The 17,786-nt window shown below is 52.5% G+C and overlaps 1 protein-coding gene and 1 non-coding gene across 11 annotated transcripts in view; one reads left to right on the forward strand and one right to left on the reverse strand.

Moving 5' to 3' along the window:
- The window catches only part of TMCO4 (transmembrane and coiled-coil domains 4), a 105,083-nt gene that overhangs the window by 60,180 nt on the left and 27,117 nt on the right, over positions 1–17,786 (forward strand). The window contains exon 13 of one of the 10 annotated variants that reach the window (XM_024983181.2): positions 8,031–15,197. The exons of the other annotated variants lie outside the window; for them this stretch is intronic. Within the exon in view, the coding sequence (XP_024838949.1) occupies positions 8,031–8,185 (155 nt within the window). The 3' untranslated portion in view covers positions 8,186–15,197. Of the gene's footprint in view, positions 1–8,030; positions 15,198–17,786 lie in introns of those variants that run through there. 10 annotated transcript variants of the gene reach the window in all.
- TRNAS-GGA (transfer RNA serine (anticodon GGA)) lies at positions 10,902–10,973 on the reverse strand. Its single transcript has one exon. It is a non-coding gene; the product is annotated as a tRNA-Ser (tRNA).

The raw sequence follows: 17,786 nt of genomic DNA on the forward strand, positions 1-17,786 counted from the left end.
ACCGGGGACCTCAAGTCTTGTGACTGTGTTCCCAGATCTTCGTTAAAAGCTTAAAATGGTTTGAAAAAGAGAAAATAGTTACTTAGAAAATTGTATATTTCTTCCATATGTAAATTAGAGTGGATGTGAGATAGTCCTATAATAATGGCCTTAGTTTTCTGATGTGGTTTTTTTTAATTTACTTATTTGTTGATTTTGGCCGTGCTGGCCCTCGTTACTGCACGCGGGCTTTCTCTGGTTGTGGCTTCACTGACGGGCGTGGGCTTCTCCCTGGGCGGCTTCTCCTGTTGCAGAGCACGGCCTCTACAACATAGGCTCAGTAGTTGTGGCGACGGGCTTAGGTGCCCCGAGGCATGTGGGGTCTTCCCAGAACAGGAATCCAACCCGTGTCCTCTGTGTTGGCAGGCAGATTGCTAACCCCTGGACTGCCTGGGAAATCCCGATGTGGGTTCTAGAGTGGGAGAGGAGGGGGGGGAGGGCTCTGAAGTTGGGGTGTTGGCAGGGCCGCGTTCCCTCGGAAGGCTCTGGGGGCACCTCCCCTCTTCCGGCTTCCAGTGCTGTTCGTACTCCCCGGCTCGTAGACGCGACGTTGCACTCATGCCTCATCCTCGTCACCTTCTGCTTTACGTCTCCTCTTCTGCCCTAAGGACAGTTTTGGTGCCTTCAGGGCTACCCGCTCAAATCCAGGATGACCTCGTCTCACGTGCAGGCACGTGTGTGCTCAGGCGTGTCTGACTCTTTGCGACCCCATGGACTGCAGCCCGCCAGGCTCTTCTGTCCTTGGGATTCTCCAGGCAAGAATACTGGAGTGGGTTGCCCTTTCCTCCTCCAGGGGGTTTTCTTGACCCAGGGAATGAACCCACATCACCTGCATCTCCTGCATTGGCGGGTAGATTCTTTACCACTGAGCCACCTGGTACCAATTACCCGTGTGTGATTTAATTTCTTCTGCAAAGACACTTTGTCCAAGTCAGGTCCCGCTCACAGGTTCTGAGCGCGTATCTCATTGGGGGACGGGGCGCTGTTCCACCCACTACAGACACCTGTGGGAGCGTGGCATGCCGTTCAGTGATGTGCTTTCAGCGTGGAGGCAGTGGAAAGCCTGGATGCCTCTGCCCCAGCCTCAGGTGGGTGAGGCCTCCAGGACTGAATGCTGGCTTGTGACAGATCTGTCAGCCGGGGCTGCCGCCCTGGGGGTGGTTACGGAGGGTGAGGTGCAGAGCTCGGGGCACTTGGGGTGGTCCGCTGCTCTGCAGAAAGGGTTCCTTCTCTGGATGGGGCGAGTGACAGAGAACTGTCAACGATCTTTAATCTCACACGCACTCTGTTGGTCAGAGCAAGTGACGGTCAAACCATACAAGCAGGACTTGAGTGTTAGTTGCTCAGTCCTGTTTGAGTCTTTGCGATCCCAAAACAAATTGGATTCATTTCCATTGACCACTCTGTCCATGGGATTCTCCAGGCAAGAATACTGGAGTGGCCTGAGCATTCCCTTCTGTGGGGGTTCTTCCCGACCCAGGAATAGAACTTGGGTCTCCCCCATTGCAGGAGGATTCTTTACCCTTTGAGCCACAGGGGAAGCTCAGATCAGCAGGGTGGAGCAGTGCATTCTGTCCACAGTGGAGGGGGAAGGGAGCCAAATGGTGGACTCTGACTCTGGGGTTAGGAGGGCATGGGCTTTGCCAGCCTGAGACCTGGGTCTGCAAAGACCAGCCTCTGCCCAGCTGAGGAACCTGGGTTGGGTAAGGATGCAGCCTCCCTATGCGTCCATCCCTCCATTTGCAACAGGAGGTTCACGTCACCTCTGGGCAGCGGCAAAGGGCAGAGAGACCATGGCAGTCAGGCCACCGGCCAAGTGCTGGCTCCTGACCCTCCCCTGGCCTTCAGGCTGAGGTGTCCCTGCCGGCGCAGGGGGACCTTGCACCCACCCCTGCTCTCTGTAGTTGCTACCCCCACCCCGGGAGGTTATCCTCCTCTGTGCCATCATCATCTTGCTCCTTTCCTGGTCATCCATCCCCAACCCATGCAACAGACCATCTGCCAGGCTCCTCAGTACCTGGATGTACTCAGTACTCAGTACTCAACAGTTGTTGAGTCACTCACTTGTGTCGGACTCTGCGCCCCCGTGGACTGCCGCACGCCAGGCTCCTCTGTGCTCCGCTGTTTCCTGGAGTTTGCTCAAATCCATGTCCATTGAGCCTGTGATACTACCTAACCATCTTATCCTCTGCCACCCCCTTCTCCTCCTGCCCTTAATCTTTCCCAGCATCAGGGTCTTTTCCAGTGAGTCGACTCTTTGCATCAGGTGGTCAAAGAACAAGGCCACCTGGATGACACGGTCTTATTAACAGGACCGATTCTCAATTCAGAGGAGAAAGGCATACCTTTGGCTCCAGTGAGCATAAATTACTTGTTAGCTTCAGAACATTAATACAAGCCAACTCTTCAATTCCCCTGCTGAACAAATTGGATTCATTTCCATTGACCACTTGGCTGAGGCCATCAGAAGTGAGATCGATCGTCAGCAGCCTTTGGCAAGTGAGGCTGGAGACTGGGGCGAGGATGATGTCCTGCCTCTCCACCTTTGCAGGACTGGTTCCCAGAGCAGCTTCCTTCCAGCCCCTTTCTGGTCACTGCTTCCCCCCTGAACCTTTGCTGCCAACCGATAAGAACTGGGGCTCTGGTATCAGGCGGACCTGGATCCGGGTCCCAGGTCTGTCACCGACGAGCTGTGGGACCTCGGGAAAATCACTCAACTCCTCTGAGCCTCAGCTTCCTCATCTGACGTGGGGTTTGGTACACTCATCTTGGAGGCTCCTGGAGAGATTAAAACGAGACCGTGAATGTGGAAGTACCTTCCACAGGTTCAGTTCAGTTCAGTCACTCGGTCGTGTCAGACTCTTTGCAACCCCATGGACTATACAGTCCATGAAATTCTCCAGGCCAGAATACTGGAGTGGGTAGCCTTTCCCTTCTCCACGGGATCTTCCCAACCCAGGGATCGAACCCAGGTCTCCCGCACCGCGGGCGGATTCTTTACCAGCTGAGCCACCAGGGGAGCCCACGGTGCTTGTCATTTTACATCTACTTTCTGGCACACGTATTAGATCCTGAACTCCAGGTGGACAGGGTCTGCCTGTGCCCCACCATCTCCCTGGCACCCAGCACGTTTGAGAGCTCAGGGAAGGGCGGGGAACTTGACTCTCAGTGAGGGAATCAAGCGTGGGCTGATGTACTCAAGAGCCAGGTGCAGACTCCCCCTGCGCCAGGGGCTCAGTCTCCCCATAGCCCCTGGGGGAAAACTGCATGAGGCCACACAGAGGAGCCACTCAGGTGCTGAGAGCTGGAGCCCGGATCTGACCCCAGGGCGCCGGGCTTTAGTCCTAACACTGCTGTACTTTGCCAGGGGAGTATGGGTGGGAGTCCTCCAGAGGCCCAAGGGGGGAGGGCATTCCCGAGGCCCAGGCCGGCAGGACAAAGGAAGGGCTCTCAGCGTGTCTGGAAACGTTGAGTCCGGTGTTCTTGCAGCCTGTGAGAGGGGCGTTGAGCTGGAGGCGGGTCATGGTTAGGACAGGAGCCCCGCACAGGCTGAGGAGTTGGAACTGATGCTTAGGCACTCGGCCTCTGAACTGTGGGGCGAATGAAGAGCTGAGCAGGTCCTGCAGAGGGAGGCACTGGGGGCAGGGCGGGGGGTCAGCCCCGGACAGCCCGCGGTTCACACCCACACACGCCCATGCACGTATTCCCATGTGCTCACACACATTAACACATAGAGCAGCAACTCAGCCAGCCCCAAGGACCTCTGCCGCCCCCATTGTTCTCTGTCCAGGGAGGATTTTAAAAATAGAAGGAACTAGGATGGGAAGCTTCCCAAATAACAAGAGTTTGATCGAATCTGAATAGAAGCCCTGTGCTCAAAAGCACAGCTGGTTTTGTCCCCACCTGATCACCTCCTAAAGGAAAAACTTGAAGCCAGAATGCTCTGAACGAGAATGGAGAATCGTCTCCGTCAGCCTGGGGGTTTTCCCTCTGGCAACATCCCGTCCCAGCGTGTCCGGACGGGAGGGGAGGCGAGAGAGCACCCCAGTCGCCCTTTGCCTCGCCCTTGGTTAAGAGCTCTCCGAGAAGGGGTCTGCCCGTGGTGGCAGAGGCTTATTCCAGACGTGGGCTGCACTCCCGTGGTGAGAGGTGGGACACATTGGCGGGGTGGTGGGGGGGCAAGCCATGCCCTTTGACCCCATCCACCCTGCCGGCCCCCTCGGCGCCTCCAGGTAGACGGTGAGCCCCTGATACCAGGCCTCAGAGTCCTGTATTTGCCCCGTTTCTCTCTGCCTTTCCAGAGAGCAAGAAGGGAACTCCTGAGGGTTCATAGAAATAGGAAGTCAGAAACAACACACACCCACCTGCAGAGCGGTGCAGAGGGTCCTGAACCCGAGAGCCAGTTGCTGCTGCGCAGCCTCCCTGGGGGCCTGGGCCCAAGGCCAGCGGGGCCACGGAGTAACTTGAATGAAAACGTGGACAGACATTCACAAAAATAGGCTCAGGCGCCTGCGTGTTGAGCGGAGCCCTCTTCTTCCTGTGTCCTCTTTCCCCCTTACTGCCCACATTCTCTCTCCAGCCATCCACGGAGCCTCTGGTCTGCAGGACTTCACCGCTTACCACCCACTCCCAGGTTCCATCCCTGGGTCGGGAAGATCCCCTGGAGAAGGGAAAAGGCTGCCCACTCCAGTGTTCTTGCCTGGAAAATTCCATGGACTACACAGTCCGTGGGGTCGCAGGGTCGGACATGACTGAGCGCCCTTCACTTTCACCCAGTCCCCACCCATCAGATGAGAGGCGGACAGAGCCGGAAGGACTGCACAGATGCAGGCCTCAGACGGGGCCACAGACTCTTCCCCACCGAGAGACCCAGCTCAGCTGCTGCAGATATGCAGGCTCTGGAGTCTGGGCATCCCCTTTGAATCCTACACCCACTACGAGGCAAGCCTCACCTTTCTGAGCTCCAGGGGACTGGGGCAACACCCTGAGTAATAATAGTATTGTCGTCAAGGCTGTAAGTGTTACATGCAATAGTGCACACAGATGCTGGTATGTGAGAGCCTGAGGATTCTTATTGAGCACTTATTTTATGCTACGATCTGTCTTAAGCTGTATAAGAGGGAGCTGGCTTGAAATTCCCTGAAGGTCCCGTGGTTAGGACTGTACGCTTTCACTGCCGAGGACTCAGGTTCGAGCCCCGGTCAGAAACAAAGAGCCCACAGGCTGCACAGTGAGGCCAAAAAAAAAAAAAAAAAAGGCAACGGGGGGGCTCATAGGATTAGAACACACCACACACACAGGTGACCTTAACCAAGGCCCCAGTTGGGAAAAATCGGCCTCCCATCAGAGTGGGGGCCCCCAGGTTCTGTTCCTCTCTGCTCCTGCACTCGCCTTCCCCCACCACCCTGTCTTTCTTGACAACCCCTCCCAAGCGCTGGCCTGGGTTACTGGTGGGGCACCTTCAAGTCTGCAGCTGACTGTGGTCATGAATGAATTATTCACCCTTTGCCCGGAGCTGCTGTTTCACATCTAATTCATTCCAGCTCAGCTGTCTGGTTTCAGGCAGCCCTGCTCATTTAACACCCAATTAATCTTTACACAGAGAAGACCCTCTCCTAATTGCAGGAAAGCTGTCATTATCTGAGTTGGGGGAAATGTGAGAAAGGAATTACTCTAATACAATTGAATGTACTAATTGTCTTCTGGACTCCCTGGAGACCGAGTAATGCGATGTAGCGATAAATGAATCGCCCAGAGCACAGCACCCTTCAGCCAGCCTCCCCGGCCCTCTGGTCCCACCCAGCCTCCCCAGCCCTCTGGTCCCACCCAGCCTCCCCTGGCCCTCTGCTCCCACCCAGCCTCCCCTGGCCCTCTGGTCCCACCCAGCCACAGCCCATCCTTTTTCCCCTCCCCCAGGAAAAGCTGCCTATGGCATTAACCACCTCACAGCTTCATTTCCGTCCTGAGTGATGTTGCAGACAGCAGGGGGTTACTGCTTAGGGGATATGCAGCCATCCCCAAGGTACCCCTCGTCTGGTCCTGCTCCTCCCTCCAGCTCAGGGTGGGCAGCCTACTTTCAAATAGGTGTCTGGACCACGAACCCCTTGAGGGCAGGAATTGCGTGTGAGCAGCCTCTGTGCCTCGTGTATCTGGGATGAAGCCAACAGAGCGTGCACGCCCTGTAAGTGATGTGTCTAACATAAACAGTCACGCTGTATCAGTCAGGACAGGTGAGGTTACGCTGCAGTGACAAACACCCTCGCATCCTTAGAGGTGTAGCCCAGCAGAGGGCTTCACTGTGCTTCCGATCCACTGTGGGTAGGCGGGGCTCTGGTCTCTGTAGTCACTCAGCCATCCAGCCCAGTGGAAGCTCCCTCAGTAGGAGGTCGAGATTGTGGTGAATTACACACTAGCTCTTCAGTTTCACCTGGAACTAACACGTGACTTTCACTCATGTTTCGTCAGCTAGAGCAAGGCAAATCGACGTTTCTAACATCCGGGAAAGGCCAGTGAGTACTCCCACCAGGGGCTCCAGCTGGAAGACTTTACTTGGATTCTAGCCTCTAATTCTCAGTTGAAACATTAGTTTCTTTATCTACAAAATAGGGACTTTCCTCTCTTCCCTTACCCTGCCTCATAGCTTGCAGGATAGAAGAACCCCTTGATGGGAAGCCAGAGTGTGGCAGGTCCTGAGGATGCTGGGATGAGAGTGACAGAGGTTGATGGTACCCAGGAGCTCCAGCCACGGGACCCCCGACACAGACAGAAGCAGGGATGGTCCCCAGAAGGTTACCCACCAGGGGACCAGAGATGAGGCCAGTGTAGAGCTGGGTCCAGTCCGGCAGGGAGCAGGCTCCAGGCAGACAAAACTCTGAGCTGTGGTGATGGTGACTGGCTCCAGCCCAGGGCCCAGACAATCAGACATGACCTATGCCCTGGAGATGTAGAGCGAGTGTGCTCAGTCGCTGAGTTGTGTTCGATTCCTTGCGAGGCCGTGGGCTGTAGCCCACCAGGCTCCTCTGTCCATGGGATTTCCCAGGCAAGAATACTAGAGTGGGCTGCCGTTTCCTTCTCCAGGAGGTCTTCCTGATTCAGGGATTGAACCCGAGTCTCCTGCGACTCCTGAATTGGCCGGCAGGTTCTTTACCACTGAGCCACCTGGGAAGCCCTGACGGCGGAGTGAGTGAGTGAGTGGGTGAAAGTCGCTCAGTCATGTCTGACTCTTTGCAACCCCCCTGAACTGTACAGTCCATGGAATTCTCCAGGCCAGAATACTACAGTGCGTAGCCTTTCCCTTCTCCAGGGTATCTTCCCAACGCAGGGATCGAACCCAGGTCTCCCACATTGCAGGCGGATTCTTCACCACTGGGCCACCAGGGAAGTCCCTGCTCTTGGCTCTGGTGTCTGTCACCACAGATGGGACAGATGTCTGTGCCAACGCTTGATGGTGTCAGTTTTGTTAACTCGGATCCTCGCAGCCTCCTCATGGGCCGGCATCTGACTCACCATATTCTATAGAGAGTGGACAAGGACTTTGAGACTCAGAGAGTTGAAGGGTTTCCCCAGAGTTGGAGCTGGGAGGTGGCAGAGCTGAGGCTGCCCCCCAACGCCTGGCCCTGGCCCTCGGTCCGGATCCCTCTCCTGCGGCCACGTCCTGCTCCCTCCCTCTCCCCTTGCTCTGCACTCAGGACTCTGGGTCAGGCCCTGTGTGTGTTGCTCACCTTGTGTCACCAGCTCCTGGCAGAGGCCCTGGCACGTACGAGGTACCCGGTAGCTGTCAGTGGCTGATTACCTGTCGGTTGATGAGGAACGTGAAACCTGTGTTTCATGTTCTCCATGAGTGCCACCTGCAGAGAACGGTGCCAAGGCCTTTGGTGGTGAAAGGCTGGAGCTGCATGAGCACGTGGACCCCACCGGCCCCGAGACCTCGGCCAGGGGTCACCCACGGCTCCTGGTGACCCAGGCCACTCCGCTTCTGTACCTCTCGGCAGGCGTGGTCAGCCAGCACGTGCTCGGCGTGTGCATGATCCGCCGGCTCAGATCCGGGACAGAACGTGCGTCTGCCAAACTTCGGGCAGGAGAGGAACATAACCAGGATTCCCAGGTCCATCTGCCCGCCGACAGGAGGAATTTGCTTTGGAAGTGACTGATCCTCTGACCAAAGGGTATTTCTGGCCCCAGCAGGTGGCCGGGGGTGGAGTGCGGGGCCTGATGCCAAGAAAGGCCACCATCCAAGCACGAGAGACCCTAGGCCCCAGATCCAGTGGGTTTTTCCTATGCATTCACTTTCAAAGGCCTCAAAAAAGTGGAAAGAGAGCTCAATTCAGACTGACTCATGGAAGCGGAGCCAGGAAGTGGCCACATGAACCGAGAAATCAGTTCTGCTTCAGCTGTTTATGCACTGATGCTTCTCTTCATTCTCAAAAGATGTGAAGGGAATTCATTAGTGACCCTGCACATTGTCTCTGGCCAGCGGCCCTGTCCACGCTGTTGGCAAGATGTGCTGGGATATGCTGGCTCGCCTGTTCATATTTTCACTCAGCCAATAAGAGCCCGCAGGGCCTGCCACACTCTGGGCACCCGAGCCGGTCCATGGCGTCAGCCCTGGCTCCCCCTTCCATCCTGCATCTGTAAGTTGGCTCCATCCAACTGCTTCTCCTGGAGACTTCAAGGTACACGAGACCGTGACCTGAGCGCAAAGCCAGGCCCTGCTCATCACTGTCCAGGTGCCCTTAGGTGAAACCACTTTGCCTCTGAGCTTCAGGCTGAGGAGTTAAAGGGGACACGGGGGCCTCCTGGGCTTGCTCGGGGCTTAACCACGAGCTCTGTACCTAAGGCTTCCCTGGTGACTCAGACAGTTAAGAATCCGCCTGCAGTGCAGAGACCAGGGTTTGATCCCTGGGTCGGGAAGATCCCCTGGAGAAGGGAAAGGCTACCCACTCCAGGATTCTGGCCTGGAGACTCCCCTGGACAGAGGAACCTGGCGGGCGACAGTCCACGGGGTCACAGAGTCAGAAACGGCTGAGCGACTTCCACTCGGTCTGTACCAGGGACCCCCACTAAGAGCTTTGCGCGTTTTCTCTCCTTTATTTTTTTAACTTTTTTTTTTTTTTTAATGTGGACCATTTTTAAAGTCTTTACTGAATTTGTTACAATATCGCTTCTGTGTTGTGTTCTGGATTTTTGGCCAGGAGGATTGTGGAATCTTAGCTCCCTGACCAGATATAGAACCCACAGCTCCTGCGTTGGAAGGCAAAGTCTTAACCACTGGGCTGCCAGGGAAGTCCCGTGAGTTTTCCCTTAATGTGCAAACAAACCTAAGATGCGGGTAGAGATCCTTCTCTTTTGCCAGTGAAGAGGCTGGAGGCGGGGACAAGAATGAAATGGATGACTTGGCACGGGGGAGAGGCACACTAGTGTGCAAGGGGACGGCCCGGGACCCAGTCTGACGGCTCAGCCTCTCAGGGCAGTGGGTGAGACCACACAGCACTTGCTGTTACTGTTCAGCCGCTCAGTTGTGTCCGACTCTTTGTGACCCCGTGGACCGCAGCACGCCAGGCCTCCCCGTCCTTCACCAACTCCCAGAGCTTGCTCAAACCCATGTCCATGGAGTCCGTGATGCCATCCAACCATCTCCTTTATCGCCCCCTTCTCCTCCCACCTTCAATCTTTCCCAGCATCAGGGTCTTTCCAAATGAGTCAGCTCTTCACATCAGGTGGCCAAAGTGTTGGAGCTTCAGCTTCAGCATCAGTCCTTCCAATGAATATTCAGGGTTGATTTCCTTGAGGACTGACTGGTTTGATCTCCTTGCAGTCCAAGGGACTCTCAAGAGTCTTCTCCAACACCACAGTTCAAAAGCATCAATTCTTCGGTGCTCATTTTATCCCACAAACATCAGAAATTATGGACTCCTATACTCAGGGTTCCAACAGACAATTTGGAGTCATCTGGTTCAGACCCCTCACATATAGGATCCCCTTGACATCATCCATCAGAAGTCTCTACTAGCATCTGCTTACTTGCTCCCAGTGATGGGAAGCTTACTACTCTGCCCAGGTTGGTTAGGAACTTAGGAAGGGATCAGTTTAACCTGGAAGTCGATGGCTTGTGGGCTGTGGAACATTAGGCCCTGCTCAAAGAGTCTGTCAAGGCTGCTCGTGTTCACGTATTTCCAGGGAGGCTCTGGCACCACAACAGAGCCCCGAGGGCTTCAGAGCCTGGGTGGCCAGCGTGCCCCCAGGTCTGCTCTCAGGCTTTTCAGAAACAAGATTTTACCTATTTTGAACCCGGAGCTGATCAGAGCCCCTATTAAGCACATTCACAAGAGACAGCATTAGGAACTGAACACTGATTCACTTTGGTCCACCAGTAATTGTCAATTTCCTGCAAATGGAGCAGATGTCCATGCTCTCTGTCCGAGCTCCTGGGAAACAGATTATCTACCAAAGCTTCTCTCTGCAGGGCGAGGGAGGGGTAGCCTCCAGGAATTATTTTCCTGGCCATGGTGAGCCCTGGTGCCCCCCCAGCCTCACGAGCATGCCCCCACCAAGGGACCTTTCTCAGTTTCCCTCCCTCCTGGGCCTCCCCCTCACTGAGAATGTTGTATAAATGAGTCCCTTGCATGAGTCTGGTTGATAATAACTGAAGAATCCAGACCTCTGCAGTGAAGGAGCAGCCCTCTGGGGGTTTGGGGGTCCCAGCAGGGGAAGGAAGCACCTCAGTTCAGTTCAGTTCAGTCCCGTCCCTCAGTTGTGTCCAACTCTTTTCAACCCCATGGACTGTAGCCTACCAGGCTCCTCCCTCCATTGATTCTCCAGGCAAGAGTACTGGAGTGGGTTGCCATTTCCTTCTCCAGGGGATCTTCCCGACCCAGGGATCGAACCCAGGTCTTCTGCATTCCAGGCAGACGCTTTAACCTCTGAGCCACCAGGGAAGCCCCAATATATGTAAAGCACTTAGCAAAAATGGCTGGCAAGTCGCAGGCGTTCAGTAACTGCTATCTTTGTCCCTGTTACTGCTATGGTTGTACTTTCTCCTGTTATCACCCAGCTGCTATAACTGAGCTGTGGCTTCAACTACTCACTTCCTAGCCATCAGAGCAAAAGCAGAAAGCATTGATCCTATTTCTCACTTCCATAAGGGGACTTGGAGATACCAGCTCTGCTGGTAGTAAGACCTTCCTTTTCAACCTGTCTCACTCTGAGAGTTTCACGCTCTCCTGTGAGGAGCTAAGTGCTCAGGTTCAGGTTTAATTAGCCATCAGAGCCTCAAACAGCTCTGCCTTCTGCTCGCTGGAAAGGTTTACAGACCCAGTACCACGAAGACCACACCATGGCTGGGAATGACCTCTCCAGGGTGCTGCCTAATTGTCTGGAGGGTGGTAGCAGAGCTGTCTGCAGAAACTCAGGCAGGGAGATAATTTCTTCAGCTTTGAGCACCTGGGTACTTGAAAGAATGTTAATTGGGCGGCAAGTCCCAAGTTGGGCTCTCATTGGCGTAATTTTACATTTAGTAATTTAGCAGTTGCTGGGGGGAGAGGCTTCAGGGGACTGTTGTTGAACATGGCTCACAGCTTAGTCAGTTTAGTTGCTCAGTCGTGTCTGACTCTTTGCAACCCCATGGACCCCAGCACGCCAGGCCTCCCTGTCCATCACCAACTCTCAAAGCTTGCCCAAACTCATGTCCATCGAGTCAGTGATGCCATCTAACCATCTCATCCTCTGTCGTCCCCTTCTCCTCCTGCCCTCAATCTTTCCCAGCATCAGGGTCTTTTCCAGTGAGTCAGTTCTTCGCATCAGGTGGCCAAAGTGTTGGAGCTTCAGTGTCAGCGTCAGTCCTTCCAATGAACATTCAGGACTGATTTCCTTTAGGATGGCCTGGTTGGATCTCCTTGCAGTCCAAGGGACTCTCAAGAGTCTTCTCCAACCTTGGCCCAGCCTTAGATACCCCATAAGAGGGCTGTGGGGTTTTTTTGTTTGTTTGTTTTTTAATATGTATTTATTTATCTATTTGGCTATGCTGGGTCTTAGTTGCAGCACATGAGATCTAGTTCCCTGATCAGGGATCGAACGTAAGCCCCCTGCATTGGGAGCTCAGAGTCTCAGCTGCTGGACCCAAGGGAAGTCCTGTGAGGGCTTGCTGAACCGCACTCAGTGAAGCCAGCTGACTGAGTCACCGTTCCTGCCAGGTTCTTCCCATGAAGTGTCTCTTTGATGGTCCCAGCCAACCCGGGTGCGCCTAGGCCCCGTGGCCCATGGCAAGGCCCACTGCACTGCCCGGGGACCCTGGACCTGTCTCTTGAATGGTGCCACTGAGTGCTTACCCAGCTTGTCCAGGCTGCACAGCCAGTAAAAGGCAGGGTCGGGTCTGGAGCCTTCCTGGGGCTCGTCTCAGGGACCCTGGGGCGTGGCGGGTGCTCTGGGGTGTGGTCAGCCCAACGCTAGCAGGTGGCTTTCCTGGAAGGTCCTGGCCGAGTTTCCCGGGACACCTGGAGCATCTGTGGCTGCCACAGCACCATCTGGCGGTGACTTGTGGAGCACGCACCTCACGAGCCCAGCTCAGAGCGGGCTTCCAACAGGCGCTGGCAGCCCGGCCTTCCCTTGAGGGTTTGTGCAGAACTGAGTACCTCCTCCCTCTGTCTGAGAGATTTCCGTGTCAGCCAGCCACATCCTCCCTGTCTGTATTTATTAGACATCAGAGATACAAAGCAGCGGGGTAGTTCCCTGGCAGTCCAGTAGTTAGGACTCCATGCTTTCACCGCTGGAGGCCTGGATTTGATCCCTGGTCGAGGAACTAAGATCCCACAAGCTGCAAGGTGTGGCCAAAATAAAAGACGGGGCGGGAGCGGGGGATGGAGATACAAAGAGGGGGAGGATCTAGTATTTACCGAGCTCCTGCTGGGAAAGGTGTTTCCTGGCATCATCTCTTAGAGCCCTGCAAGTCAGCAATTCTCCAGCCCTTTCTGGATGAGGAGATGGACAGGCGTGGCCTGGCCCGGCTCCCGTGGCCCTATCGGACCCCTGCTCATGTCATCAAAGCAGAAGGTCTGCCCTCCTAAGCGTCACTGGGCTTTCCTGGCAACAGCTACCCAACGTGTGCTGTCGTTTCCGTGAACTTTTTCCCCTCCCCAGATGAAAATCAGGAGGAAATATTCTGAAAAAGAAGTTCTCTTAAGAAAAGAAAGAAAAACCAAATCCCATGAGTACATTAGCGATGTCCCCTTTTTCTTTAATGACCAAAAACTATACAAGATGAGGTTCCCATGGCACTTATTTTAAAAGATGGAAGGGAACTCAGATGGGATTGGTTTTGAGGATTCCACAGCATCACAGAGGTCACTGGGAGGCCCCTGCCCTGTGCCAACCCATGTGGAGAAAGTCATTGGCAGAGAAGAGAAAGAGCAATGACCAGGTTTCTGATATGCCTCCAGTTACCCCACCAGGAACTTGAACTCAGGCCCATAGACATGCGTTCATGCTCACTGGGTCGTTCAAAGAGGCGAGCGGCTGCCAGAACTGGGCCCATGCCGGGGTCTGAGGCTCCCAGTTTGGCAGGGCTGTTCATGCAGGGATATGGCAGCGTTAGTCATAAAGACATTACTACCAGCAGCCTTATCAGTGATCTCTGCCCTGACTGTTCCTGACCAGCAATCACTGTACCATCTGTTTCAGAAATGGAATAAACAGTTATAAAGCTTGAGAGCGGGTAAGAGGAAGCAACCACGGGGAAATCTTACTTTGAACCCAGATCTAGGCACTTTAAGTAAAATTACCCAGTGGAAACATGACCACTGCTGTCAGAATGGGAGCCTGACATTGGAGTCCAGAGCACCTCAGTGTAGTGGACTCAGACTTGCTAAACTGTAGGCAGCGCTGTGGACCCCAGGTTATAAGCACTAGCAGAATGGGAATAACTGCTGCGGACTTTCAGCCAGGTTCCCAGCCACAGGCATTACCATACAGGTCCTCAGTCCAAACTACACAGATTCGCATGTAAGAGCAGCTTTAAAGATGAGGTCTTATTCCATAAAGTTTATAAAAACACATGGAAAAAAAAAAAAAAAAAACACGAAAAACACCATATGGGAAAAGCGCAAAGAAGCAAACATCAAGATTAGATCCTTAATTTAATAGAATGGCCTAAAGGAGTGCCCCCCTCAAAAAACTAAGCATGATTACAATAATTAAGGACATAAAACATTGAAGGATAAGTGGAAAGAGTAAAATGTTGGGGGAAAAAAAAGTACAGGGAGATTTTTAAATGAAACCAGTGGAACTTTTAGAAATGAAAAAAATAGTCATTGAAATTAAAACTTTGGTGGGAAAGTTAAACAGATGAGACAAAGCTAGCGAGAAATCTTTCCCAAAGGAAAGATCTTTGGGGTACGTATTAGGTATGTTAAGGTCAGAAGAGCAATGGCTCCTGAATGGCTCACAATTCAACAATCTGGCAGTCAGAAGCACTTTACAAAGGAGAGGATCACTCTGATAATGAACATACCAGGGCTCCCTTGGACTTGAGACATACCATTCTAATTTCCCCTACAGGAGCCCTGGAGAAGGAAATGGCAACCCACTCCATTATTCTTGCCTGGAGAATTTCATGGACTGAGGAGCCTGGTGGGCTCCTCTGGGATTGCCATGGGAAATAATGAATTGGAAGATTGGTTTGAAGAAATTACTCGCAATGCATTGTGGAGAGATAAAGAGATAGAAGATAGGAAAGAGAAGGTAATGTTCAACAGTTGCCTAATTCCAACTCCAAAAAGGAGAGAATAGGAGAGAGATCCACTTTACTGACTGAGATTGACCGACAGGCGTGACTCCTAAGGTTCAGGGAACATGAGTCTTGAGCAGAATAAATGTGTTACACCTGCAGAGATCAGAGTGAACTCCAGAGGTAAAAAGGAATTATTTAATTACTTTTTAAATGAATTCTTAATACTTACAAAGAAACCTCAACTAGACCGATGCTATGCTATGCTATGCTAAGTCACTTCAGTCGTGTCTGACTCTGTGTGACCCCAGAGACAGCAGCCCACCAGTCTCCCCTGTCCCTGAGATTCTCCAGGCAAGAACACTGGAGTGGGTTGCCATTTCCTTCTCCAATGCATCAAAGTGAAAACTGAAAGTGAAGTCGCTCATTCGTGTCCGATTCTTAGCGACCCCATGGACTTCAGCCCACCAGGCTCCTCCGTCCATGGGATTTTCCAGGCAAGAGTACTGGAGTGGGGTGCCATTGCCTTCTCTGACTAGACCGATGAGACTTCTCAAAACAATAGAAATCAGAAAAGGAAAAAAAAATTGTCAATCTAAAATTGTATATCCATCCAGCTAAACTATCATTTGAGGTGGAAGCCAAAAGATATTTTCAAAGACTGAGCAAGTTTACCTTGAAGAGACCCTTGCTGCAGTAACTACTCAAGGAACTCTACTTCAAAAAACAGTGAATATTACTGTTATAATATAGACAGAACATCTAGCACTGTTCCCGGAATCCAGGACCATGCTCGTAACCACTAGCTGCCTTTATCATACTTGAATAAAAGCCTCCAGACCCCGCTCTGCAGCTCTGACCACTGGCCCTCTGGACCTGGTTGCTTGATCTTGCACTTGATTAAATCAGTGCTTGAACACCCCACCTTGATCTTGCCCAAAGGATTCTGCTTTGGCCTATTTTCCAGTTCTCTAGGAGGATCCTGCCTTCATTCAGGGTCCCAAAACCACATCCCTGAAAACAGCCACTTGCCAACATCCTGGCTGGGCCACTTCAGTGCCCAGGCGACATTCCCACCCAGTGTTCCTCCCACTCCTCTTCTCACTGGGTGAGAATTCAAAGAAACATTTCCCTAGTACTGGTACCACCAGGGGTTTTTAACCCATTGCTTACTGCACACGAGCTCTCACTACTTTGCAGTGTTTCAGATGTATTGTGTATATCTGTGGTAGACTGATTGCAAAAAAAAAAATGGCCCTACTTCTTCACCCCTCCCTGTTTTCACATCTTTTCCAATATGACCTTGAAGCTCTTCCCATCAAGTGCAGTCTGTTTCTCCAGGCTTTGAATCTTGGCTGGCCTTGTGACTTGTATTCGCTAAAAAAAAAGTAAGTAAAGGAAATGACATCGTATCCATTTCAAACTTAAGCTTCAGAAGGCCTTGCACATGGGTTTCACCCTCGCCTTAAGAACAAGTCAAGACTAGCCCCCTGGAGGATGGAAGACACGTGAGGCAAAGCCACGTAATCTCAGCCAGCCCCCAGCCTACCCACCAGCTGGTCATAAACACGTGAGTGAACCCAGTGGGATCAAGCATGCCGGGATAATCTCAGCAGAACTGCATAGCCCATTGGTAGGCTCATGAGAAATAACAGATGGTTACCTCAAGTCACTGAGTGTGGGGGTTATTTGTCACACAGCAGTAGCTACCCAATAGAAAGACACTTTACTTGTGTATATGCGTATAATGAAACTGCTGGTGTTACGCTGGCTCACAGCCTGAAGCTGACCAGCAGCTGTGCTTCTATTCATGTCATCTTGCTCAGTTTAACCTTTCTGGTGGGGAATTGAGTGCCCATGCTAAGGTGGATGGCACCCCACTCCAGTACTCTGGCCTGGAAAATCCTATGGACGGAGGAGCCTGGTAGGCTGAAGTCCATGGGGTCACGAAGAGTCGGACACGACTGAGCAACTTCACTTTGACTTTTCGCTTTCATGCATTGGAGAAGGAAATGGCAACCCACTCCAGTGTTCTTGCCTGGAGGATCCCAGGGACAGGGGAGCCTGGTGGGCTGCCGTCTATGGGGTTGCACAGAGTCAGACACGACTGAAGCGACTTAGCAGCAGCAGCAGCAGGGTGTGGACCGACAGCCGTAACTGCCCATCAGAAACTGCGCAGTGTGACATGTCTCACTCAAACCCCTCTTTCTTTGCGTGATCTTTCCACCCACTTGGTTTGACAGGTGTTCCCAAGAGTAGCAAAGCAAAAGGTCGTGTGCCTTTGGCATGGTGCCCACATCAGGATGTCAGTCTTCCAGCAAACTCCAGCCTGCTGGTGTGTGTCTTGAGTCAACCGAGTAAGAACTGTTTATCTTGGCAAGTTGTGTTGTTCTATTTTTAATATTCGATTTTAGAAGATGTCACCGTTATCAAAAGACATGTTTTGGTTCAAGATTAGGGAAGTAGAGTAGGAGAGAAAATGTAGGGATCACTGAATTCCACTCTGCCCCTTATTGTGTGACTTTGGGCAAATTACTTTGTGTCTCTGAGGCAAGTTTTTCCCACCATAAAATGGGAGTAGTCCTGCTTACCTCCTAGGGTTGTTACAAGAAGAAAATGAAACAGTATATGTATAAAGCACTTAGCCTAGGTAAGCTGTGATGATGATAAGAAAAGAAGGGAGGTTAAGAAATAGAATACCAGACCTTCCTTCAAAAACAAACAACAAAGGAACGACCTCTGCAGCAAGGTCTCTCTCTCCAGCTTCTCTCCCAGCTCCTCTGAAGTTAGACCAGCTTTACTGCCTGTGATACTTGAAGGATAAAACCAAGGCAAAGAGTTCCTCAGTGAGCTCAGACACACTTAAACATCCTGACCTTGAATTCCTAAACTCTCACTTAGCTGAAAACTGCGTCTGGGGTGTCACTAGATACCAGTTGAAATGCAAAGCAGACTGTCATTCAGTCAACTGGCTCTTTCATCTCCAGCAGACATCGCCTTTGATGTGATTTCTTTCCCTTCTACAGAATCG

This window comes from Bos taurus, chromosome 2 (assembly GCF_002263795.3).
Source record: "Bos taurus isolate L1 Dominette 01449 registration number 42190680 breed Hereford chromosome 2, ARS-UCD2.0, whole genome shotgun sequence".
NCBI lineage: Eukaryota > Metazoa > Chordata > Mammalia > Artiodactyla > Bovidae > Bos > Bos taurus.